Below are 26669 nucleotides of genomic sequence, written 5' to 3' on the forward strand. Positions count from 1 at the left end.
ACTGGGCATACTGGTTCTCTGTTACACACTGTTGGCAAGTACTGGGCATGTACTGGTTCTCTGTTACACACTGTTGGCAAGTACTGGGCATGTACTGGTTCTCTGTTACACACTGTTGGCAAATATTAGCCTGGGTTTAATCCCCGTTATATAAACAAAGAAAAAGATATCAGACTTGAAAGGAAAAACAAGTGTGTATAATCAGCACGGTAATTAATTGGAATGAACACGAGCCACTGTTTATACCACCAACTAATAATAATAATTATAACAATAATAATATATATCTATGCAACGTTACATACATACACTGCATTTCCATCTTTATAATTATCATTCATCTACCTCACTTTGTGTTAATGGCCAGAGTCAATTTATCTTTCTATCCCAGCGTAATATAAAGTCTATGGTGTTTTAATATTAACACTTGGGTTCTTAACCCCCACACAAAGCATAAACACTTGTTACTGCTTTTTACACATGTTGTCTTTTAGTCTTAGTGCACCTCTCCTCTCGCTCTTCATTCGCAGGTGTAGAGGCAACGGTGCGCTAGAGATGAACAGTCCTTCGTTCTACAGAGGTATAGTGTATGTTATTTTTATTTTTAGTTTATATTAGTTTACCTACTTTATAATCTTCACCACTGATCGGTCTGTTACCTATTTGAGCGGCCGGTCACGTCTCTGTTACACTCTGCTGGTAAGTACTGGGCATGTGCTGGCTCTTGTTACACACTGTTGCAAGTACTGGGCATGCTGGCTTCTGTTACACACTGTTGGCAAGTACTGGAATAGCTCTCTACACATAATTGTTGACAAGTACTGGGCATGTACTGGCTCTCTGTTACACACTGTTGACAAGTACTGGGCATGTACTGGCTCTCTGTTACACACTGTTGACAAGTACTGGGCATGTACTGGCTCTCTGTTACACACTGTTGGCAAGTACTGGGCATGTACTGGTTCTCTGTTACACACTGTTGGCACTGGGCATGTACTGGCTCTGTTACACACTGTTGGCAGATACTGGGCATGGCTGGCCTCTGTTACACACTGTTGACAAGTACTGCATGTACTGGCTCTTGTTACACACTGTTGGCAGATACTGGCATGTGCTGGCTTTGTTACACACTGTTGACAAGTATTGGGCATGTACTGGCTCTCTGTTACACACTGTTGGCAGATACTGGGCATGTGCTTCTCTGTTACACACAGATACTGGGCATGTGCTGGCTCTCTGTTACACACTGTTGACAAGTACTGGGCATGTATTGGCTCTCTGTTACACACTGCTGACAAGTACTGGGCATGTACTGGCTCTCTGTTACACACCTGTTGACAAGTACTGGGCATGTACTGGCTTCTCTGTTACACTCTGCTGGCAAGTACTGGGCATGTGCTGCCTCTGTTACACACTGTTGGCAGATACTGGGCATGTGCTGGCTCTCTGTTACACACTGTTGACAAGTATGTACTGGCTCTCTGTTACACACTGTTGACAAGTACTGCATGTACTGGCTCTCTGTTACACACTGTTGACAGTATTGGCATTGGCTCTCTGTTACACACTGTTGGCAGATACGCATGCTTGCTCTCTCTGTTACACACTGTTGACAAGTACTGGGCATGTACTGGCTCTCTGTTACACACTGTTGGCAGATACTGGGCATGTTGGCTCTCTGTTACACACTGTTGGCAGATACTGCATGTGCTGGCTCTATGTTCACCGGTGACAAGTACTGGGCATGTACTGGCTCCTGAATGTACCTGAACCTGCTCCAGTGTTGGTAAGTCTGGTCTTGAAACAGCTCACACTCGGTGCCGTCACAACACTCTCTGGCAGGTTGTTCCAACAGTTCACAATTCTACCTGGAAAAGTTTGCCCTCAGTTTTCTTCTGGACTTGTGGCTTCTTCAACCTTGAGCCGTGACTTGTGGCGAGCGTCCGCCCAGGTCAGGACACTCGACCGAGTAGTGCCTTTGAGATGTTTATACACCTCAACTAGGTCCCCTTGCCCGTCTGTAGTATAAGCTGGGCAGTTGCAGGCGCTCTAATCTCTCAGGGTAGTTGAGGTGCCGGAGGCAGGCACCAGTCTGGGGCCCTCCTTGGACATTTTCAATCAACTGACAGTCCCTGGCATATCTGGGACCAGACGGGTGACAGATGGGGAAGCACTTACTTGAATATATAGAAGCTATCGCCAGCACAACAACCAAACCCTGAGTTAACAAGCTCATGACCCTGTGTTTAAGGTGTAGAAACTGTCACCAATTAGATTCTATAATGTTCCTACTATCAATTGAATTACAAGGTAATATTGAGGAGGCATTATCCCAGTCAATGCAATGCTTGTTATCCCTCAAATGAACAAACAGAGCATTGATTCCTGGCCTGTCCTAACACTGTATTTATGTTGTTTAAGTCTAGTTACAAGCGCTTGGGAACTTCGTGTTTTTCTTTCCTTGTGATCAGCAGATACTCTGACCACGCGCACCTACAGTGATTTACTTGCTATATATATATATTATAGATAAAGTGTATTTGATACAAACAATATACCTAGACAGTACAGGTATACAAACAACATACCTAGACAGTACAGGTATACATTCATTTCCAGGTCATAAAAAGTGAATTCTTGTTTAATTGTAAGTGTAAATTTTATTGTTACATTGGTATTACAGTTTAGTGTATCTATGTGTTTAGAATAAATAAGTAAAGTAATAAGAACAAGTATGTGTTGATATTTCACTTATTGTCTTAATACTTCACTGTCACAATGTGCAATTTCAACATATCCTCTATCTTCTCCTCTATTATTCTCTAAATTATTCCCTATTCTTATTATTAATTTCTACATCATTGTTTTTTCAATTCATTTGTTTCTCAGCTGTGGGCCAAAGGTCTTTATTTATACGAGAATATTGACATAACACCTGGCCTATGCATATATAGAAACAGGTGTATGTGTGGTGTTTGTGTGTGTGTGTGTACAGTGTGTGTGTGTACAGGTGTGTGTGTGTGTGTGTACAGGTGTGTGTGTGTGTACAGGTGTGTGTGTGTGTGTGTTCAGGTGTGTACAGGTGTATATGTGTGTTTGTTTAATATCTTTTGTCTAATACAACTTATATAAAATTTTCCATCCTGTTATGATAGAGCTTTTAAATAGAGCTCAATGATCTATTAAAGAGGTTCAATTTCTAGAACTTTTATATCAATACTACAGGGGTTCAAATCCTCTTATTAATACTACAAGGGTTCAAATCCTCTTATTAATACTACAAGGGTTCAAATCCTCTTATTACTACTACAAGGGTTTAAACTCTTATTAATACTACAAGGGTTTAAATCCTCTTATAATACTACAAGGTTCAAATCCTCTTATTATTACTACAAGGGTTCAACTCTTATTAATACTACAAGGGTTCAAATCCTCTTATTAATACTACAAGGGTTTAAATCCTCTTATTAATACTACAAGGGTTTAAATCCTCTTATTAATACTACAAGGGTTCAAATCTCTTATTAATACTACAAGGGTTCAAATCCTCTATATTACTACAAGGGTTCAAACCTTTTATTAATACTACGGTTCAAACTCTTATCAATACTAAGGGTTCAAATCCTCTTATTAATACTACAAGGGTTCAAATTCTTATTAATACTACAAGGGTTCAACTCTTTATTAATACTACAAGGTTCAAATCCTCTTATCATACTAAGGTAAACCTCATCAATACTACAAGGTTCAAATCCTTTTATCAATACTACAAGGGTTCAAATCCTCTTATTAATACTACTAAGGGTTCAAATCCTCATCAATACTACAAGGTTCAAATCCTCTTATTAATACTACAAGGGTTTAAATCCTCTTTTATCAATACTACAAGGGTTCAAACTTTTATCAATACTACAGGTTCAAATCCTCTTATTAATACCACAAGGGTTCAAATCCTTTATATCAATACTACAAGGGTTCAAATCCTCTATCAATACTACAAGGTCAAACTCTTATAATACTACAAGGGTTCAAATCTTTTATCAATACTACAAGGGTTCAAATCTCTTTTATCAATACTACAAGGGTTCAAATCTCTTTTATCAATACTACAAGGGTTTAAATCCTCTTTATCAATACTACAAGGGTTCAAATCCTCTTATATACCATTTTTTAAGAGTTTCAAGTGAACGAGTACCAAATGGAAGTGGACTAACCCAACCTTGTACTCAGCAGCCGATAGAGGAGACATCAATGGACTCAGTCGATGGAACTTCAGACGAGAGGAGGAATTTAAGAACAGTTCCAGCCTCCCCAGATCCAATTACTAATACCCAACAACCTTACCCTTATGGTATCTTTTAATGTTATATTGGAAGGTGAGGTTGTTATCGTGTTTCAGAATGATTGTTAATGTATAGGGGTGGTTAATCTTGGGTGTTAAATAAGCTTAAGGTTAATGTTAGGGGTGGTTAATCTTGGGTGTTAAATGCTTAAGGTTAATGTTAGTGGTTAATCTTGGGTGTTAAATGCTTTAGGCGGTTGTTAGGTGGTTAATCTTGGGTGTTAAATAAGCTTTGGATTAATCTATAGGTGGTTAGGTGAGGTTAGATTGGGTTATTACGTTCGTGTTAGGGGTGTCTAATCTTCAGGTGGACTAAGCTGGTGTCTAATCTAAGGAACTAAGCTGGGTGTCTATTCACAGTGAACTGCTGGGGTGTCTAATTCAGGTGGACTAAGCTGGGGTGTCTAATCTACAGGTGAACTAAGCTGGGTGTCTAATCTACAGGTGAATCGTTGGGTGTTAATCTCAGGTGAATAAGCTGGGGTGTTAATTAGTGAATGCGTGTCTAATCTTCAGGTGACTAAGCTGGGGTGTCTAATCTACAGGTGAATAAGCTGGGGTGTCTAATCTACAGGTGAACTAAGCTGGGGTGTCTAATCTACAGGTGAACTAAACTAGGGTGTCTAATCTTCAGGTGAACTAAGCTGGGGTGTCTAATCTCAGGTGAACTAAGGCTGGGGTGTCTAATCTACAGGTAACAAGCTGGGGTGTCTAATCTATAGGTGAACTAAGCTGGGGTGTCTAATCTTCAGTGAACTTAGCTGGGGTGTCTAATCTACAGGTGAACTAAGCTGGGTGTCTAATCTACAGGTGAACTGCTGGGGTGTCTAATCTACAGGTGAACTAAGCTGGGTGTCTAATCTTCAGGTGAACTGCTGGGGTGTCTAATCTACAGGTGAACTAAGTGTTTAATCTTCAGTGAAATAAGCTGGGGTGTCTAATCTTCAGGTGAACTAAGCTGGGGTGTCTAATCTACAGGTGAACTAAGCTGGGTTGTTTAATCTACAGGTGAATTAAGCTGGGTGTCTAATCTACAGGTGAATTAAGCTGGGGTGTCTAATCTATGTGAACTAAGCTGGGGTGTCTAATCAGGTGAACTAAGCTGGGGTGTCTAATCTTCAGGTGAACTAAGCTGGGGTGTCTAATCACGGTGAAATAAGCTGTGTCTAACTTACAGGTGAAATAAGCTGGGGTGTCTAATTCAGGTGAACTAAGCTGGGGTGTCTAATCTACAGGTGAACTAAGTTAGGTGTCTAATCTACATGTGAACTAAGCTGGGGTGTCTAATCTACAGGTGAACTAAGCTGGGTGTCTAATCTTCAGGTAGTTGTGTGTCTAATCACAGGTGAACAAGTGGGTGTCTAATCTTCAGGTGAAATAAGCTGGGTGTCTAATCTACAGGTGAATTAAGCTGGGGTGTCTAATCTACAGGTGAACTAAGCTGGGGTGTTCTAATCTACAGGTGAACTGGTGTCTAATCTACAGGTAAATAAAGCTGGGGTTAATCTACAGGTAATTAAGCTGGTGTCTAATCTACAGGTGAAATAAGCTGTGTCTAATCTACAGGTGAACTAAGCTGGGGTGTCTAATCTTCAGGTAAAATAAGCTGGGGTGTCTAATCTACAGGTGAACTAAGCTGGGGTGTCTAATCTACAGGTGAAATAAGCTGGGTGTCTAATCTACAGGTGAACTAAGCTGGGGTGTCTAATCACAGGTGAACTGCTGGGGTGTCTAATTTACAGGTGAACTAAGCTGGGGTGTCTAATCTACAGGTGAACTAAGCTGGGGTGTCTAATTTCAGTGAACTAAGCTGGGTGTTTAATCACAGGTGAACTAAGCTGGGGTGTCTAATTCAGGTGAACTAAGCTGGGGTGTCTAATCTTCAGGTGAACTAAGCTGGGTGTCTAATCTACAGGTGAAATAAGCTGGGGTGTCTAATCTACAGGTGAACTAAGCTGGGGTGTCTAATCTGGTGAAATAAGCTGGGGTGTCTAATCTACAGGTGAACTAAGCTGGGGTGTCTAATCTTCAGGTGAAATAAGCGTGTCTAATCTACAGGTGAATAGGTCTAATCTAGTGAAATAAGCTGGGGTGTCTAATCTACAGGTGAACTGCTGGGTGTCTAATCTTACAGGTAAAATTTGGGGTGTCTAATCTACAGGTGAACTAAGCTGTGTCTAATCTACAGGTGAAATATGCTGTCAATTCAGGTGAACTAAGCGTGTCTAATCTGGTAAATAAGCTGGGTGTCTAATTCACAGGTGAACTAAGCTGGGTGTCTAATCTACAGGTAAATAAGCTGTGTCTAATCTACAGGTGAACTAAGCTGTGTCTAATCTTAGGTGAACTAAGCTGGGGTGTCTAATCTACAGGTGAATAAGCTAGTTCTCAGGTGAACTGTGGGTGTCTAATCTACAGGTGAACTAAGCTGGGTGTCTAATCTACAGGTGAACTAAGTCAGTGTCTAACTTACAGGTAAAATAAGCTGGGGTGTCTAATCTATGACTCAGTTCATAGGTGAACTAGCTGTGTCTAACTTCAGGTGAACTAAGCAGTGTCTAATCTCAGGAAAATGGTGTCTAACCAGGTGAACCAAGCTGGGTGTCTAATCTACAGTGAACTAAGCTGGGGTGTCTAATCTTCAGGTGAATAGCTGGGGTGTCTAATCTAGGTGAACATTAATCTAGGTGAACTAAGCTGGGTGTCTAATCTTAGGTGAACTAGCTGGGGTGTCTAATCTACAGGTGAATTCTAGCTGGGGTGTCTAATCTACAGGTGAACTAAGCTGGGGTGTCTAATCTACAGGTGAACTAAGCTGGGGTGTCTAATCTACAGGTGAACTAAGCTGGGGTGTCTAATCTACAGGTGAACTAAGCTGTGTCTAATCTACAGGTGAACTAAGCTGGGTGTCTAATCTTCAGGTGAACTAAGCTGGGGTGTCTAATCTACAGGTGAACTAAGCTGGGGTGTCTAATCTTCAGGTGAACTAAGCTGGGGTGTCTAATCTGGTAAAGAACCGGGTGTCTAATCTTCAGGTGAACTAAGCTGGGGTGTCTAATCTACAGGTGAACTAAGCTGGGGTCCTAAGCTGGGTGTCTAATCTCAGGTGAAATAAGCTGGGTGTCTAATCTTCAGGTGAACTAAGCTGGGTGTCTAATCTACAGGTGAACTAAGCTGGGGTGTCTAATCTACAGGTGAACTGCTGGGGTGTCTAATCTTCAGGTGAACTAAGCTGGGGTGTCTAATCTTCAGGTGAACTAAGCTGGGGTGTCTAATCTTCAGGTGAACTAAGCTGGGGTGTCTAATCTTCAGGTTGCAGTGATAAGAATTATAAAGAATGATAAAAAAATCTTGATAAATATTTAGATAGATATAAAATGATAAATTAAGGCGTAAAAGAGAGAATAAAGAGAGAATATGCAAATAGAGAGAACATAAAGCTTTATATATGGACTTATGAATAACGACAATAACTGAAGTTTTTTTCTGTATACATGTAAAGAAAAATTATATATTTAAGTAATACATAAAGATTTAATTGTTGTATTTTTTTATGTATTTTAGATAAAGGAAATATTTTATTTTGTCTACATATACTGTAATTGTTATTCCTTATAATCACAATCAACCAACAATATCTTATAAAAAACATCTCTTGGTTATTTATATCGTAATTTATGACACTAATTACTAAGATAATATTAATATATATATAAATAATTGATATATAAATTATAATTATATGTTTTAAATTATATAAAATAAAATAATTTAGTTGTGATGGTAGAGTTATGAAGGAATATTGGAACATAGCATCAGTGTATTTCTTAAGGACATTGAGAGACACAGTTCCTTGCCACATTTTTTTATCCTTTTTCAAGATTTCTTTAAAGGTAAGACCATTAACACCTAATTAACCTTCCTATGAGATCAATCAACACTAACACCATCATCTATCACTTTAAATACGAATGTCAGGTTATTTTTAATGGGTTTTAGGAGACGATATAACACACGGGGTATTTTTCTCTTATGTTAAAAAATATTTCCTACTTGTGTGTAATATTTTGTTTTATTTTAGTTGTCTTGGTTATGGGTTTATGGTGGTTTGAATTGGGTGGTTTAGGTTTTTTTTTTTAGGTTTTTTTTTTAATTTGTGGTTAGGGTTTCGGGTATTTTGGGGGAGCCTTTTTTGGGGTTTTGTTTTAAGGTTTTGTTTTAAGGGTTTGTTTTAAGGGTTTGTTTTAAAGGGCCCATTTTTAGGGTCGTTTCTTAAGTGTTATGTTGTTTAGGGTCGTCATGGTAACTAAATATTTTTAAAGGAATTTTACTCAAAATTTTCTTGTTTATAAAATATTAAAAAAAAAAAAAAGTGAGATTTTTGGGGAACTTTTGTGATAATTTGTCTTTTTAGTTTATTTTATTTTGAATGTTAATCTACGTCGACGCGGCTGATCTAGTTTAGTTTAGGTTAGGTTAGGTTAGGTTAGGTTAGGTATCTAAATACAAGAATGACCAAAATTTATATAGTGACTCAAAATTAATTCTTCCTGCAGTTTTCATCGGTTTCTCTTAATAAAACGCAATTTATCTTCGGTGGAAAGTCTTCGTCCGGTACCAACTAAGGCCAGACAACCTTCATTGAGCATCACCCGGGTAGCCAAGGTATAGAAAGGTCTCCGGGAATCGTTCGTCAATAGAAACACTCGTGGCATCGTTGCGTGCTCTGACTACATCCTTAACAATGGCTAATAATAAAAACAAAAGTACGTGAGTTCCAATTCCTTCTGTTATTTTATATTATGATTCTCGGTACATAAAGAGAGATTCTTCCGTTACCTGCGAATTGTTTCCTTGAGTTGTTGTTTATGACGAGTCGATGTTTAATAGGACCGTAGTGTATTAGGTTGGGTTAGGTTAGGTTGGGTTAGATTTGGTTAGGTTAGGTAGGTTAGGTTAGTCTGATGTATCTGTGTTTTACCTGTACTATATAATGTAGCAGTAAGGCAGGTTATTAAGTTGTTACTGTGAGAGAGAGAGAGAGAGAGAGAGAGAGAGAGAGAGATATGAAGTGCTCTGGGGCGTAATAATGAAAAAAAAATTTCGTCGCTGAGAGGTAGCCAGTGAGTAGACGAGTTTGGGACGGGGAAAAACAAAAACATATAAATTACAAATTCTCGTCTGGAACCCACACCCGTCCAGCAAGATCGTCGAGAAAGCCTATAGGAAGAAATTGAGAGGTATGAGGCCTAATGAAGAGGATTCGTAATTTGTTTAATACTGTAATATATCTCCTAACACTTCCCAGAGTACAGTTCCTTCTCGACTTACGACGGGGTTAGGGACCCAAATCCAGGCCGTAAGTCGAAAATGGTTAAATACATAGAAAATCTTAAATGGGTGTCTCTTTTTCTTCTCAGCACCACAAAACTCTCACTTTTAAGCTTGCCAGCCATTTTAAAGTGAATTACAAATGAAAATATTGTCAGTGCACAGCGCAATCACTGACGTTGGGACTCGATAATATGTAATTTGACAAAATTTTGGTACTACTGAGGCGGTCGTATGTCCGGCTGGTCGTAAGTCGAGTAGGTCGTAAGTCGGGGAGTAGCTGTATTCTGTATTGGGTTACAGAATAGTACAGGTAAGGAGGATACAGTATTTCAATTTGATTAGTGTACCTGTGTTCTGATTGCAACGATGCATCCAAGAACAAGACCAGTCGTAATTTTAATCTTTGTGTATCACCTGAAGATTAGACCCCCTCCCCCCCCATCTCTCTCCTCAAGTCGATGATCTGACTTTCTGCCTCATTTACACACAGGGTCTCAATTGTTTCTCTTACAACATAACATACATATATTGTTTCTCACTATTGAATTTGTTTTAATTTTTGTATTTATTTATGGTTCTTTATTATTATTATTATCATTATTATTATTTTTATTATTAATATGTTATTTTTTATTACATTTTCGCCCCCCAGGCCCTGATGTGGGTGAGGTAAATAATAATAATAATAAACGGTTTATTAATAGAGTTGCAGCCGGTGGCTGAAAAAAACTTCCAAGTGATTTAGACATAATGATATGGGTTCAATACATTTACAGGGCTGTACAGTACATAAATCAGGAGCTGTTTATTATTTTAACAATAGATGGGATGGTGCTGTTCTTATATCTATCGGTGCGGGCTCTTATGGGCTGAATTTTGTTGCAGTGGCGGGGGACTGCCGGTGGCAGGAGGTGTTGATAACGAGGATGGTGCAGTAGTCCACTGCCAAACCCTGCTAGTGCTTGGTGGTGGAGGTCACTGAGGGATGGCATTTCCAGGGTGGAGAGAGCGTTGTTGTAGCCGGAGTAGTCTGCGCTGAGCATGATTCTGCTGGCCCTCATCTGTACCTTCTCTAGCCGACGTTGTTGGGTAGAGTTGAGAGAAGACGACCAGGCTGGTGACGCATACGTTAATCTTGGGAGAATAAAGGCACTGTAGATGGTCCTCAGCTCTGGCGTGGGTGTCCCAAGTGACCTAAGTCGTCGTAGCATGTAGAGTCGGTACAAGGCCGCCTTGATTGTGTTGTTTACATGGGCCTTCCAGTCCAGTTTGTGGTCTATGGTAACACCCAGGAGTTTGGCAGACTGCACCAGCTGGAGTGGATGGACACCCACTGTGACTGCTGGAGCTTGCACTGGAGTGGTGGCGGTATTGATGTGCATGACTTCTGTTTTAGTGTGATTGATGGTGACCTTGTTCTCCGTAGTCCATGCCTGTAGCCTGTCCAGGGTGCCTTGTAGCGATGAGTAGTCTGGTGCGGTGTTGTCCACTGTAACCCCCACAGTGCAGTCATCCACGTACTTCCACCGTCGTTGATCAGGATGAGGAAGCACAGTGGTCCCATCATGGTCCCCTGGGGAACACCGCAGGTGAGGTGTTGGCATGTGGAGACAGACCCCTGGTACCTGACTGCCTGGCGACGCTCACTCAGGAAATCAGTGAGCCACGAGACCAGGTTGTTGGGCAGCCCTAGTGCAATGGCCCTGTTGATAACAGTGCAGTGAACAACAAGGTCAAAAGCCTTCCTGAAGTCAACAAGTGCAACGGCCAGTGATGTCTTACGTTTCTCCAGGTGAGCGCTTGTAAGGGGTTAATCTTCAGGTGAACAATTGGGGGTTAATCATGAGGTGAGCATTTGGGGGGGTTATAATCTTCAGGTGATCACTCGGGACATGGCTAATCATCAGGTAATTCACAAAGACATAAAATACAAAAGGTGTCGTTGGTGGCCCCGATTTCATCTCCATCACCAGTCGCCAGTTAATGATCTTTCTCCTGTAATAACTGTACCGTGCTTCTCTTTCCAGAATTTTGACAGTTGCCCGGTAGAAACTGGCATGGGGGAACCAGCTTCGGGGGGTAACAGGTCGGGCGAGGCCAGCAGTGGCCGAACTCGCAAGCGTATCCTTGACCCTCTTGAAGCTCACGAGGATGACAACAATGCTCGCCGCCTGGGGGTCTTCCCTGATTGGCAGGAAGCCATAAAGAGCATCGGAGTGCCAAATAAAAAAGGTAGATGTCGCAAGCGTTGGTTTTGGCTTAGGGTAGTGCTGGAGTCCTCTTGACCTTACACCACTGAGTTCCTCTTGACCTTACACCACTGAGTTCCTCTTGACCTTACCCCACTGAGTTCCTCTTGTCCTTACCCCACTGAGTTCCTCTTGACCTTACACCACTGAGTTCCTCTTGTCCTTACACCACTGAGTTTCTCTTGACCTTACCCCACTGAGTTCCTCTTGTCCTTACCCCACTGAGTTCCTCTTGTCCTTACACCACTGAGTTCCTCTTGACCTTACCCCACTGAGTTCCTCTTGACCTTACACCACTGAGTTCCTCTTGACCTTACCCACTGAGTTCCTCTTGTCCTTACACCCACTGAGTTCCTCTTGACCTTACACCACTGAGTTCCTCTTGACCTTACCCACTGAGTTCCTCTTGTCCTTACCCCACTGAGTTCCTCTTGTCCTTACCCCACTGAGTTCCTCTTGTCCTTACACCACAGGTTCCTCCCTTACTGAGTTCCTCTTGTCCTTACCCCACTGAGTTCCTCTTGTCCTTACACCACTGAGTTCCTCTTGACCTTACCCACTGAGTTCCTCTTGTCCTTACACCACTGAGTTCCTCTTGTCCTTACCCCACTGAGTTCCTCTTGACCTTACCCCACTGAGTTCCTCTTGTCCTTACCCCACACTGAGTTCCTCTTGACCTTACACCCCTGAGTTCCTCTTGTCCTTACCCTACTGAGTTCCTCCCTTACCCCACTGAGTTCCTCTTGACCTTAACCCACTGAGTTCCTCTTGACCTTACCCCACTGAGTTCCTCTTGACCTTACCCCACTGAGTTCCTCTTGTCCTTACCCACTGGGTTCCTTGACCTTACACCCTGAGTTCCTCTTGTCCTTACCTACTGAGTTCCTCTTGTACCCCACTGAGTTCCTCTTGACCTTAACCACTGAGTTCCTCTTGTCCTTACCCCACTGAGTTCCTCTTGACCTTACACCCCTGAGTTCCTCTTGTCCTTACCCTACTGAGTTCCTCTTGACCTTACCCCACTGAGTTCCTCTTGACCTTAACCCACTGAGTTCCTCTTGACCTTACCCCACTGAGTTCCTCTTGACCTTATCCCACTGAGTTCCTCTTGACCTTACCCCACTGAGTTCCTCTTGACCTTACCCCACTGAGTTCCTCTTCAACTTCTTGACTCAACATGCTACATGATTCTCAGTCCAGTATGCACTATTAACCTCCTTACTACAGGGATACTATTTTTAATATTTCATTTGGCCAACACCAGATTTTATTCACCTCAGGAGTGGCTCAAGGGGGTTGAATATTCTCCCCTAACCTCTCAAACTATGTATATTATTTCATTGGTGCATTTAAATAGATCGGGGAAAATCGGAGCTATCAGGTAGGAGGAAGGCCCACCTTATCCTCCCCTGATTCATGTGTTAACTGCAGGGAGTAAGTTTACGGTAATGAATGGCCCCGAGCTCAGGGTGTGTTTAGTGTTCGTAATAAATATCCTCTCTGCCTGTCCTTGTATATATGAGTCATAGGGTGATTGAGACTTAGTTACCGTTGGTTAGCTTTTGATCTTTTCTTTTGAGGTTTATTTTATTTATTTTTTACTTCCCCTCCTCCTCCTCCTCCTCCTCCTCCTCCTCCTCCTCCTCCTCTCCCCAGTCTTCACACCTCTACTGCATTATGTATCTAACCTAACTTGACTCTACCTTAAGCTAACCTAACCTATTTCACTTAACTACAGTACAGTGGTCCCTCGGTTAACGAACACAATTCGTTCCAGAAGGTCGTTCGTTAACTGAAAATTTTGTTTCAATGGGATTTTGGGTAATTGGTTTCAGCTCACCGAAAATTACATACAAAGTAAAAATAAATGCAGTAAATTATACTTACTTTGAGGTGTGTGTATATAGAAGGCTCCTGGTTGATGATGATGGGAATTAGAAGTGGGGGTGGAGGAGAAGAGAAGGAACTGGGGGTGGAAGAGAAATCACCCCATGCTTCATGCCGCCATTTCACCCGTATAATTTCAAGGTCACTTGGTGTAATACAAGATTATTTCCTTTAAATCAACACTGCACTGCACTATATATTGTCAATATGTTAAATAAATTTCAGAATGACCAATAATTGTACTGTAAAAACGTAAAATTAGTTTATGTTCAAGAGAGTCTCAAGCAAGATGTTACCTCTACTGACCAGAGATACAAACTGATGCCTGTTTGGTGAGTTGAGTGGCTGTTTGGCACACTAAAAACTAGTTTCCTGTGCTTCAATTATGTTAAATGATTGTTAAAATGACTAAAAAATTTAATATAAAACTTGGAAAATTATTGAATAGTACAACCTTCTTGATATTTACTGAAATGGGAACGAATTTAAGCCCTAGAACCGATTACTGTATTGGCGGACTAATATTCCAGCTTGTGAGCAAGCGAAAACATGTTTACATGATTTCGTAAGAATTTAGTTCACCGAATTGAATATTCTTATGGAAGGTAATTCGTTAACCGAAATTTCGTGAACCGAGGCGTTCATTAACCGAGGAACCACTGTATACCTAACCTAATCTAGTCCCTAACCTAAGCTAACTTCACTTAACCTAACCGGTGTTATTCATTGCAGGTTTTATATCCATGGAGAGCAGTCATCACAGACACTGGGAGTCAGACGAAATCGACCAAGGTCTCGCGGCGGATTTTGACGACTCCCTGTCCGGCCTGGGGGTGGACATCAGCACCGCCTCGTACAACATGAGCGAGGCACTGTTGGCACTGCCCAACGTGTCACAGTTCAAGGAGGAGGCAGTGTCCCCAAACCAGGACAAACAGAGCGTCACTTCGTCCACCCCGGCGACGTTCGACGAATCGTCACAGAGCAACACGACCGACAGACTCTTCAAGCTGCTGAGTAACGATAACCTGTCGGACGGTCCGGCGCCGACCATCCACCAACTCCTGCAGCAGCACCTCAACCCCGGAGTGAACCAGACCGCCTCGTCGGCCAACCTAGCGTCCTGCCATCACGCATCACTCTCATCCGTCCACTCATCAAACACAGTTGGTGCCCTCGAGACAGTCTCTGTCTCCCCACAGAACATGTCCTACGAAGACAACAGGTTCGAGTCTTGTCTTGAACTTAGATACACATCATAAAAATCACATTTATTCTGGTTTAGATTGTGTTACCAGTAATACATAAGTTAACACACTGAATATATTACATACAACACAAACCCCAGGAGCTTTAGAATAGATACTGAAATATTGTGTTACTATATACAAGTGTTTTGGGCTGCAATACCTGTTTAGTTATGCATCTCTTGAGTTTCTGGAGACGAATGCTTTTATGATGTTTATTTCCCTTTCATTTCTTTCATTGAATGTGTGTGTTGGGGGGGTGTGTTTGGATGTGTGTGTGTGTTGAGAGACAAACAAGATACCATGCATACCATCTTACAGTATGAAAGATAACCAAGACAGATCAAGACCCATCAACTATATAAACCCCCCTCTTGTTGTTTCCAGGTTCCAGTATATATTGGGAGCTGCCACATCCATAGCAACCAAGGTCAATGAGGAAAGCCTATCCTACCTGAACCAAGGGCAGTCTTATGAGATCAAAGTAAAAAAATTGGGTGATCTGACGAGGTAAGATGTCTTGGTTCATGATCTGTTGTGATGGTTGGTTTTTAACTTTCAGGATTTTAGTTGGGATGAATTGCTGTACTGGGTGTGAGATGGGTGAGGTGGGACTGATAGACAGGGGGGGGGTATGTTTAAAGGCATGGGGGTGGCTGGGTGAGAGATGGGTGAGGTGGGACTGATAGACAGGGAGGGGGGGGGGTATGTTTTAAAGGCATGGGGGTAGCTGGGTGAGAGATGGTTCAGGTATATGGAGGAGACTAGTTGTGCTAAGAGATGGAAGATCAACACCTCAGATTTGACTGATGCGATCTTGAAGTTGTTGTTGTCGCTGCTGGACCTGATTAAAGAAGTCTAGGTAATTTTGACATCCCATCCAGCTGCACCTTATCTGTAATCAATAATTAACTAGTATTTACTTGGATGAATCTAGGTTTAGCCAGACTTTTCAACCTATATATTGTCATAAAAGAAAATGTAGTTAGACTGTATATATACTGTACCTACAATTTATACAGTATATACAGTTTAGTGCAGTACAGTATAGTACAGTGCAGTACAGTTTTGTTAATTAGGGATGCACCGAAACCATCAAGTTCCTAGCCAGAACCAGAACATTGATTAGAGCAAGTTTATCAAGATGATCCTGGTCCATCATATAGTATCTCTGAGACAGTGTTGAGACATAACACTCACAGATGAACACAACACAACAGGCAACACTGTCCTGGCAGCCACCACAATAGGGAAGAGGATGCCAGACAGCCAACTCTCCTGACAAGTTTAACACAGTCATCACAAACAAACATTCCTTATACTGTACACATAACCTCACATATATTTACTTACATCACTTCAGCTCCACCTGGGATTTCCCCTTGAGGCATCACCCCCCCCCAGGCTCAGGTCATATTATCCCATCCTTGGGCACAGTTTGTCACACCTACCAGTAAGTGACAGCTGCGGTCAGAAGCTGGTGGGCCGGGCAGGTCAACGCACACAATGAGTTACCGATAGGTCAGTTATTTGATACCGATGTATTGTTGACAATTTTTTGAGCGATGTAAGTTATTCGGCCTGGATCCACCAACCCTGAGATGTATTGAGGGTAGGAGAGCCAGGGGTAGGACGAGAGCCAGGGGTAGGACAAGGAGGACATAGGGAGAGGTTGTGAGAAATGACATTACTGTTAAGAACCTAAAATGGCCGTAAAATGTTGTTGATGATGGTGGTGATGGTGATAATAATTATGATGGCAACTTTGTGCTGGTGGAAAGTGGAAATACTAGATGTTGCCTTTAAACTCCCCCACAAATATATTAAATGTTTTGATGGCTGTGATAGTTGTTAATTAATAAAAGCTGTAAAGAATATATTGATGAGTGTAAAATAAAACAAAAAAAACTAGTTATTAATGAGTAAATGTTTATTTTTTTCAGTTGTAAAGGGAAGCTGTACCATAGTGTCATTAGGGTTTGTTTCCACGAGCGGCGACTTCAGTACATGGAGAGACAACAGCTCGATAGTTGGCGCCAGATGAGACCTGGGGAAAGAATATTGGAGGTGAGTGGTGTGGTGTGGTGTGGTGTGGTGGGAGTGAATACTTTAGGTGAGTGTGGTGGTGTGGTGTGGGGGTGAATACTTTAGGTGAGTGTGGTGGTGGTGGTGTGGTGTGGTGGGAGTGAATACTTTAGGTGAGTGTGGTGGTGGTGTGGTGTAATGGTGTGGCAGTGGTGTTGACTCGGTATCGTTAACTCTAGCTCGTTTGGTCGTTGATTACACGAGGGTGATTAAAACGTGTGTCTGAAGGAAGGAAGAGGTGACCCAATAAGATATGTTGGTAGGAGATGCAATGTGTGAGGGACATCTGCTGTAGGAATGACCTTTAGTATCTTATTATTTAGGCCTTTTCTTGTTGTTTCTGGCCCTTAAATGGTGCCATCATTAGTACCCTAACCTAACCCTTACCCAACCCAACCTAACCCAACCCAACCCAACCAAACCTAACCCCCAGGCAGCAAGGCGGTGTTTAACCATCAGGTGAAATAAGGTGTGGTTGGGGGGAGGGGGAAGGTGACTAATCCTGGGGTATATCGGACTGTCTTATATATTTCTCCCTCTCTCCCTCTCCCCCTTCAGGTCGACATCCCTCTTTCCTACGGTGTGTTCGACGTCAAGCAAGATTCAAATTCCCTGAATATGTGCGAGTTCGATTGGGACCCAACGAAAGAAGTTGGAGTTTATATTAAGGTAGGTCCGTGTTATTGTTTATTATTGTTGCTGTACGTATACCTGAACCGCATATTGTACCGTATTCTCCGTGGCCTGTGTGTACTGTATGACTGTGTTGCCTGTATACATGCTGAAATGTATACTGTACCGGCATTGATCTCTATACATGCTGAATTGTATATACTTGCATTGATAACTAGGTTGGGTTGTATTAGATTAGTATTATAGGTTAGGTTAACTTTGGGTTAGGTTAGCATTAGGTTAGGTTATCATTAGATTATTTTATTTGGTCTAATCTGTGAGTTTCTTTAAAGGACCCATAGACAGTTTAGGTTAGGTTAGTATTATAGTAAGTTAGGTTAGTGTTACGTTAGACTAGTGTTAAGTTAGTTCAGGTTAGGTTAGACTAGACTAGTGTTAGGTTAGGTTAGACTAGTGTTAGGTTAGGTTAGACTAGTGTTAAGTTAAGTTAGGTTAGACTAGTGTTAAGTTAAGTTAGGTTAGGTTAGACTAGTGTTAAGTTAGGTTAGACTAGTGTTAGGTTAGGTTAGACTAGTGTTAAGTTAAGCTAGGTTAGACTAGTGTTAGGTTAGGTTAGACTAGTGCTGTTGCTTTAGGTTAGACTAGTGTTAGGTTAAGTGTTTCCATTAATCCTCACATCAGTTGTGGGTTTTTTATATATATCATTTCTCTGTAGACCCTTTGACCCCCTCTAACTCCTCTTCAGGTGAATTGTTGTATCAGCACAGAGTTCACGCTCAAGAAACACGGTGGCGCAGAAGGGTAATTGCTGTGATTCAGGTGAGTCTGCTCCCCCTCTGTCTGTTTGTCTATATTTCTGTCTATCTTGTTGTCTTTCTGTCTATTTCTACCTCTGTCTGTCTGTCTATATTTCTCTGTCTATCTTGTTGTCTTTCTGTCTATTTCTACCCCTCTGTCTGTCTGTCTACATTTCACCATCTTGTTGTCTTTCTGTCTATTTCTACCCCTCTGTCTGTCTCTATATTTCTGTCTATCTTTTTGTCTTTCTCTGTCTAGTTCTGCTCCTCTGTCTCTGTCTGTCTCCATTTAATGAACTATACAGTACAGATAAAAGTCCATTATGTGGAGGTTTCGCTGTATGACCATGTAATAATATATCCGACCACCGACTTAAGAGAAATCCACTAACGGCTCTTCTCTTATGACCATGTAATAATATATCCGACCACCGACTTAAGAGAAATCCACTAACGGCTCTTCTCCTATGACCATGTAATAATATATCCGACCACCGACGTAAGAGAAATCCACTAACGGCTCTTCTCCTCCCAGGTGGAAACATACAACCAAACCAGCTCCGGACTCGAACGGTTATACGTCTGTGCTTGTCAGATCAAAGTATTTAAGGTAAGATTCGCATTTTGTTACCGGGTCTCTCTGTGTGTGTGCGTCTAGCCTTGTCATACCTGTAAACTGAATTTCTCCGAGATTTATTGTTTTTGTTTTTTTTTCGGTGAGAATCGTGAATTACTTAACCTGAGCTAGACTAAACCCCCTCTAAGGTAGTACATTAGCATTAGGGAGTACTAATCATCAGGTGAGATAAGCCCCCTCCCCTCCTCCCCTCCCCTCCTCCCTTCTAAACTCCTACAACACTGCGGGGAATTGAGTACAGTTCACTTACCCCCTCCCCCCCCCCATACCCCCATTCCCCCTCCGAAGTTTATAAAAAAGTGCCGCTGTATCTTCAAAGTGGACGGCTGATGATGTTTGCTCAGTGGGTTCATTGTGGTAATTACATCTCTAGTGACATAGCATCTGAGGTCGTACGCTGCCGACGGAAGGATGTGTATGGATGGAAAATGTCAAGTCTGCGGTTCTTGCCTGTCTGTGGGGGCTATAGGTGACGTGGGTTGACTGATCGTCGTGTGATGTGTTATTTTAATGTTTTGTTTTTCCTCGGCAGCTCAAAGGGGCCGACAGAAAACACAAGCAGGACAGAGAAAAGATAATGAAAAGATCGATGTCAGAGCAGGAAAAGTACCAGCCATCTTGTGAATGTACCATTTTAACTGAGGTAATGTTGACCTAACCAAACCTAACCCAACCTAACTAGACCAAACCTAACCCAACCTAACCTAACCCAACCTAACTAGACCTAACCCAACCTAACTAGACCAAGCCTAACCCAACCTAACTAGGCCAAACCTAACCCAACCTAACCTAACCCAACCTAACTAGACCTAACCCAACCTGACTAGACCAAGCCTAACCCAACCTAACTAGACCAAACCTAACCCAACCTAACCTAACCCAACCTAACTAGACCAAACCTAACCCTACCTAACCTAACCAAACCTAACCTGACTTAACCATATTTTACTTACTTTATCACAAAATATACAAAGGTTAGTGTTATTCATTTGTCTACTTAACTTTTGGCAGACTTGAGGTGTCATCCACGCCTTCTGCCGTAGATTCTCTCTCAATAATAAATCATCGTTTTAACGGGAATGGTCGAGGAGCACCGATAGTGACGAAGCGACCAATGGCGGCTGTATTGGGTAGAGAATGAGTCGGGCTTCATATTGAGACAAGAATCTGATTTGGACGCCATTGGTTGGTTCGTCACCATCGATGGGAGGAACTCAATTGACCTTGTCGTTGTTTTGGGGGTAAAATCCAGTTAAAGTTCTGACAGGTGTTTAGGGTCGGCGTTTGGGTGTGAGTACAAACATCACGCTTGAACGGCAACATTTTTGGTGAGGTGATTGAAAATGTTTAGTGAAATATAAACATTATAGTCATTAATTTTTTTTTTACATGCTAAAGTCTCTTGGTTTCAGCTGAAGGGTGAGCGTGTTGGTGTTTACCATTGGGGGTAGTATTTTCCGAGGCTTTCCCGTCTTGTACACGGAGAAACGAGAGCTCTGTGTATCTCGATGGTAAATAAGCTGCAGTTCAAACACACTACAGCGTTATCATTTCTGTATAATGTCTTGTTAGGATTTCAGTACTGTATTCCGATTGATGTGACGTTGCGTAATTTAATCGGTTTTATTCTACAGTACAACTCCCCCCAGGCATTGTATTCTCATTAATTTTGTTTCGTTTTTGTTGTTTTTTTCGCAGTTGTCCCCCGAGGCTGTGTACGTCCCAGTGATCGAGTCCTCGTCCCCCATAGCGACGCCCATCGCAGGAGTTAAAAGCCTGTCACTCAGGGGCCACAGTCCATCTAACGAGTTGTAAGTCGTTGTGGTCCTATGCTCGCTGGTCTTGTGGAAGGAGAGGTTATAACAGTAGAACCCTTTGTTGGGATGTGGGTCTTTTGGATTTGATTCTTGGGATATATGTACCTGGGATAGGTTGTTGGTCACTGGTCACTGGGATCTGGGTTTTTTTTTTTGCCACCTCTACACCCAACCAACCAACCAACCCATCATTATATTTTACAAACTCCTCCACTATTATCACCAGGTACTCTCCTCTTAGCGTATAGATGAAGATGCTTTATGTGAATTCGTCCAGGAGAGTAATTTTCAAACCTGGGTTTTATTTATTATTGTTATTGTTATTTTTATTTTTGTATATCTTAATCATAAACATTGATTATGGTACGTCAATGTGTCTGTGTTTTGTAATTTTTTAATACTGTAGATGTCGCTAATTCTCTTAAGTGAACTCAGCGTCACATAATTCCACCATAACGTTACTAACTCTCCATCACTGACAGTATCTAGGTGTTGTGTGAGGCAGCTTGATGATGTTAAGTCTGATAGGTTTTAATTCTTCAGTCCACCATATACATTCCTCTGTTCCTACTTTTAACACCTATATGTAAAGTTTATATATATATATACATTTGTTATTTTAGTTATACATTTGTTTTTATATATGTATCTATTGTAAGAATTTATATTGTGAAACCTGTATTTAAAGGGCTGTTTGGAGATGAAAGTCCATTATATCGAGGGTCTGTCAGATGTGAAACCTCCCATCAATTGAACTGTATAGAGACAAAACTCCATTATATAGAGATTTCACTATATGGGTAATTACTTCTTATATACAGTAACCTTCCTTGAAATTAATCTATCGTCGTTTCAGAGTAAATAACCCAGTGATCTCCTGGGCCCATCAAAATATGCAGCTAACTAATCGATAGTCGTTTCAGAAAAAGCGACCCGGTTATCTCCGAGGCACCCAAGAGCACCATGTCGGAAAATGGCAGCCCGTGCGGGGAAGATGGGGAAGACCAAGATATTTCGGTAAGCAAGATAGCTAAGATACCCACTGGCCTCTCTCTCAAGGGGAAACTAAACACCCACAAAGTAAATATGAATATCCGTTTAACTTGTTATATCAGAGCGTCACGTGGAGGTTGTGTGTCGCCGGCTGCTTGTTTCACCGTGGTTAAACGCCTGGACGCTATACTAAAAGGGGGGGGGGGTGTAGGTTAGGTTAGGCGAGGGTTTTGGTATGTTTAAATACCCTAATGCTGCCTAGAGAGGGTTAGGTTAGGTTAGCATTTTACCATAATTAAACTACTTAACTCTACCTTGGGGTGGGGGGGAGGTTAGGTTAGCCTAGCGTTGGGTGGATAATCATAAGGTAAAATAAGCTGTGATACCTAATGACCACGTGACGCCGTTAATCCTCTTATGTATGTTTATGTGTGTGGTCCCTGGTGGCTGTCATAGGTACTAAATTAATACCATTCCATATAGGTGTATTAAATTGTACCTCACATGAAACATTGTCTATCGGTGTTTATTGTTGACGTCTCGTAAGCGGGATTTTTCTGGTTCGTCGTTAGCGATGTTGTCGTCATCGTACGGTGAAACCTCGATATAACAGACGAACTTTTTACATCCGTTAGAATTAAATTTGATAATGGGGCGACGTCTTGCATATTGTCCGTTAAACAGAGGTCTCGCCGTGTCTACCGCATATATACTCCTTTATCGTGTTCTCTTCCATGAATCTAGGAACACAACCTGAGGTCTCGAGGTGTATGAGTGTTATCCTGCCTATACCACTACTTACATTAATTCTTACAGGGGAAAATTTATCATTGTTAAACGTTTCAGGATAAGTCGGTGTTTTGCCGTAGATTACTCAATAAAAACGCCTCATTTAGACAGATCGGGGAATGAGGCAGATAAAGAAATACAAGTCGGACTCGAGGGAGAGATCGTGAACGGTGGACATACACGTCGGGGTCATAAGTCCGATTGTTTTTCCCCTACTTACCGCACTCCCAGATCATTCAGTGTCAGTCTCTTATCTCCTGTCAACTCCCGTTCTCGTGTGGGGTCGGTCGCAGCGTGCAAGGTCGCGCGCCGGAGCTAGACGTCTGGCGGGTCGAACACCGTAGAAGAGTCTATTTCTCTGTCGTTTTCGTTGATTTGTTTTGATTCTTCGCCTGAAAGAAAAAACACAAGGATGCTCATTTTACTATATTGTGTGACTTGAGATATATACAGTACAGTTCCCCGGATAATTCACGGATTTTTATTTCGCGATCCTCAGTTATACGTGGATGACACCCGGGATGTACCCAAGAATGTCTGCTTATTGTTTTAAAGTTACTGGCATTTAAGTTACTCTCACTAAGAATCAGAAACAAATTTATTAAAAATTTTGAGTCTACCCTCAAGTCTGTGCTGTATTATAGTACTTTATTAATAGAGCGCAGACTTGAAGGTACACTGTCACATTATTATTGAATTTGTTTCTCATTATTAGTGAGAATATTTCCCCATTATTATTTATTTGTATGTGATTTGTGTGTCTGTATCTGCACACACACACATATACAGGTAAAAGAAATAATTGTCCTAAGGGTAAACATATAAAGGGAATATACATTTCATTGTACACAAGTAAAAATGTACCCCCTCCCCCATCTTTCCCAAATGTTATTCGCGGCCAATTTGAGAACCTAACCCCCGCGAATTTGAAGGCATACTGTACCTTGGAGAAATAAACTTTCCTATGATGCACGACTCTTGTAACACACCTGTACCGAAATGTCAAAAGAAAACGGAGGGAAGGTGAGGGAGGACGATGGAAGATGAGTGCAGAGAGTGACCAGAAGGTGCTGAGAGTAGAAATGATTCTCACTGTGTTATCTGCTCTTGTATAAACAGTCTACACGATAAACCCACTAACCTTACTACTAGTTTACTGTTCTACATCATACCCCCCCCTCTCCTCCCCCCTCCCACCCCAGCGTCCCAATATGTTTCTCTTTTGCGTCTTCCCCCCCGCAGTACCACGGGGTTCCTCTCAACACCTCCAGCAGTACGGCCCAGACAATGGCTTGGTTAATGGCCAATCGGTTCAACAAGTACACCAGCATGTTCTCCAATTTCTCGGGGACGGATATTCTCAGACTGTCCCGCTCGGATCTCATAGAAATGCTTGGGTTGGCCGATGGTCTGCGACTCTTTTACGCCCTGCATGCCAAGTAAGTATTAGTGTTAGTGGGTTAGTGGAGAGAGAGAGAGAGAGAGAGAGAGAGAGAGAGAGAGAGAGAGAGAGTCCACATTGTCTTCTTGGACCGTTACGTCGAGGCTTCATAACGTCACTTTGGTTGGTCGGTTCCATGCAGTGCAGGAGTCAGTGCCAGGCTGATGGAAAGAGTCACTGTTGGGTTTTAAATAAATATTGATACTGGAGATGAACACACACACACACACACACACACACACACACACACACACACACACACACACACACACACACACACACACACACACACTCACACACACACACACACACACACACACACACACACTCACACACACACACACACACTCACTCACACACTCACATACATGTTAGTTCAGTGACTGTACAGTGTTTGAAAGAAGCATATGTTTGAAAAAGGTTGAAAGTAGTGATGTGAATATAAGTAAATTAAAGAAAATAGATAAAGAGAGGGAGTGAAAATATATGATGATTGAGTTTGAATGGTGGAATGTTTCAGGAAGTGGAATGATTAAGGATGATATGAGCCACAGATTATCAGGAGGAATCAAGTCGCGTTTTCAATCGACTTACGGTAACGAGTAGAGGAGAAAGGTCTCGGCCCATCGGAGTCATAATTATGTGTATTGTAGATTTCTTCAACAGCCAACTTCTCAAGATACTTAACTAATTGAGTTTTGGTTGAAATTTTGAGAGTTGAGTCACCGATAATATGTTAAATGCTGACGGGCTGGAGTTACTGATCATGCTACGTGCTTCAACGACCTCGGTTGTTGAAGTGCTGTTCATGATATCGTGACGTGAACCTCTTTCTTCCCTCAGGAACGTAGTGCCGAGATTGACTGTGTACGTCTGCCTGGAGCACGAGCAGCTCTATCATGCGGTGTACCTGGAGAACCTCACCTGTGTCGACTTTACGGGGAAGTTGTCCACGTTAATGCAGATCACGCCGGAACGCATCCACGACGTGTATTTACAAGGACCATCGGGGATCCACATTCTGGTCACGGACGAGGTTAGTCTCCCACGAATTTCATCCGTTGTTTGTGTTGGGTTGTGCGGGCAGACCTAGATTCACGAAAGAATTGTCTTCCTTAAAAAAAAAAAAAAATAAGTTATGATCTGCCTGTTCCAATATCAGTTCTCAGTTCAAATCCTAATCTCTATAGTTATTAACCCTGTGTCTGCGTAAAAAAATTGGCCTCCGTTCACTCACATAAGAGAGTCGCCACACATCGAAAATCAAACCGGACGCGTAACTCCCCGTCAAGAATATTTCAAAATCGCGTCTGGTTATCGACGCATCCCAGCGACAGATTGTAACGTGTACCCTTATGTCTGATTTTTAGGTCATTTCACCACTAAGGCTTTGATTATAATGTCTTGTCTGATTTCAGGTGGTGCAAAACATGACCGAGGAGTCAATGTTATCCATCGAGGTGCTACAAGACACGGCTGGGGAACGGTTCAGATTACTCCTCAGTCAGCCCAGCATCTCACAGTCTTAGTATATAAGTAGTATATATGTCAAAGTTTACCTGTGACTTCTTGCCAGTGGGCGGTGTGAGAATTACGAGGGGGGTCAGCTACAAAGTATGTTTTATAATTCATTGTTATTAATTAAGTAATGTGTATATGTGTGTGTGTGTTTGTGTATGGAGAAATTTGTCTGTACAGTAGCGGCAGAACGAGGGGGGGGATGGGGGGTTATGGGGGGGGGTTCCTCGAGGGAGTTGGGTCCTTCCTCCACCTCATCTAACACCCTCTCTTATTTGGCTGGATTCTCTCTATTTTCCCAGTAATTACCTCCGTAGATCTTACTCGATCGATGGTACACTAAACCTTTGCTCAAATGCTACACACGCTGCTAATATATATATATATCCTGTACACTACACTCTGTTACTAACCCTTCACTACCTTCCTACCTCCTCCTCACCCTCTACCCATATCATTGTCCATGTGTTTGTCGTTTGCAGTTAAATCTAAACCTAACTTAACCTAACCTGACCTTACATTCAGTGTCCTTCTGTGTATCTGCTGCTCCCCCCCATCCAATAACCCCCACCCCCTTCCCCTCTGCCCCCCCCATCCAATAACCCCCACCTCCTTCCCCTCTACCCCAACAACTTTGAAAAAATATCCGTTCTGTCGCTGCTGGGTCGGGTCAAGACAAACTCAGTGCCTCATTAATGTGGTAAGCACCTTGCATAAGGACTGTCATTGGGAGAAGCATGAGGTATGGAAGTGAACCATATACAGCTCCTCCCCGACTTAGGACCATTTCTACTTACGACCTGGATTCGGGTCCCTAACTTCCGTCGTAAGTCGGGGAGTAGCTGTAATAATACATGTATCTTGTATGTATTAATATCCATACATATCCATGCTGTACCC

At 42.1% G+C, this 26669-nt stretch overlaps 1 protein-coding gene across 1 annotated transcript; it reads left to right on the forward strand.

Moving 5' to 3' along the window:
• Positions 1–518: 518 nt before the first annotated feature.
• Positions 519–25963, forward strand: LOC121867646 (transcription factor CP2-like protein 1). Its single transcript, XM_042367663.1, has 15 exons — positions 519–580; positions 4176–4376; positions 11704–11908; positions 14545–15037; positions 15447–15569; positions 17003–17126; positions 17703–17916; positions 18523–18596; positions 19110–19184; positions 19744–19854; positions 20910–21022; positions 21952–22108; positions 24053–24249; positions 25095–25287; positions 25670–25963. The coding sequence occupies exons 2-15, from the start codon at positions 4362–4364 to the stop codon at positions 25778–25780; spliced, it is 2205 nt and encodes a 734-aa protein (XP_042223597.1). The 5' UTR covers positions 519–580; positions 4176–4361; the 3' UTR covers positions 25781–25963.
• Positions 25964–26669: the final 706 nt, after the last annotated feature.

This window comes from Homarus americanus, unplaced genomic scaffold (genome assembly GCF_018991925.1).
Source record: "Homarus americanus isolate GMGI-L3 unplaced genomic scaffold, GMGI_Hamer_2.0 scaffold46583, whole genome shotgun sequence".
NCBI classification, from domain to species: Eukaryota; Metazoa; Arthropoda; class Malacostraca; order Decapoda; family Nephropidae; genus Homarus; species Homarus americanus.

Coding starts and splice junctions, on each gene's coding strand:
- LOC121867646 (XM_042367663.1), top strand. Junction 11,909..14,544: donor CGGAGTGCCAAATAAAAAAG/GTAGATGTCGCA, acceptor TATTCATTGCAG/GTTTTATATCCATGGAGAGC. Junction 19,185..19,743: donor GTCAGATCAAAGTATTTAAG/GTAAGATTCGCA, acceptor TTTCCTCGGCAG/CTCAAAGGGGCCGACAGAAA.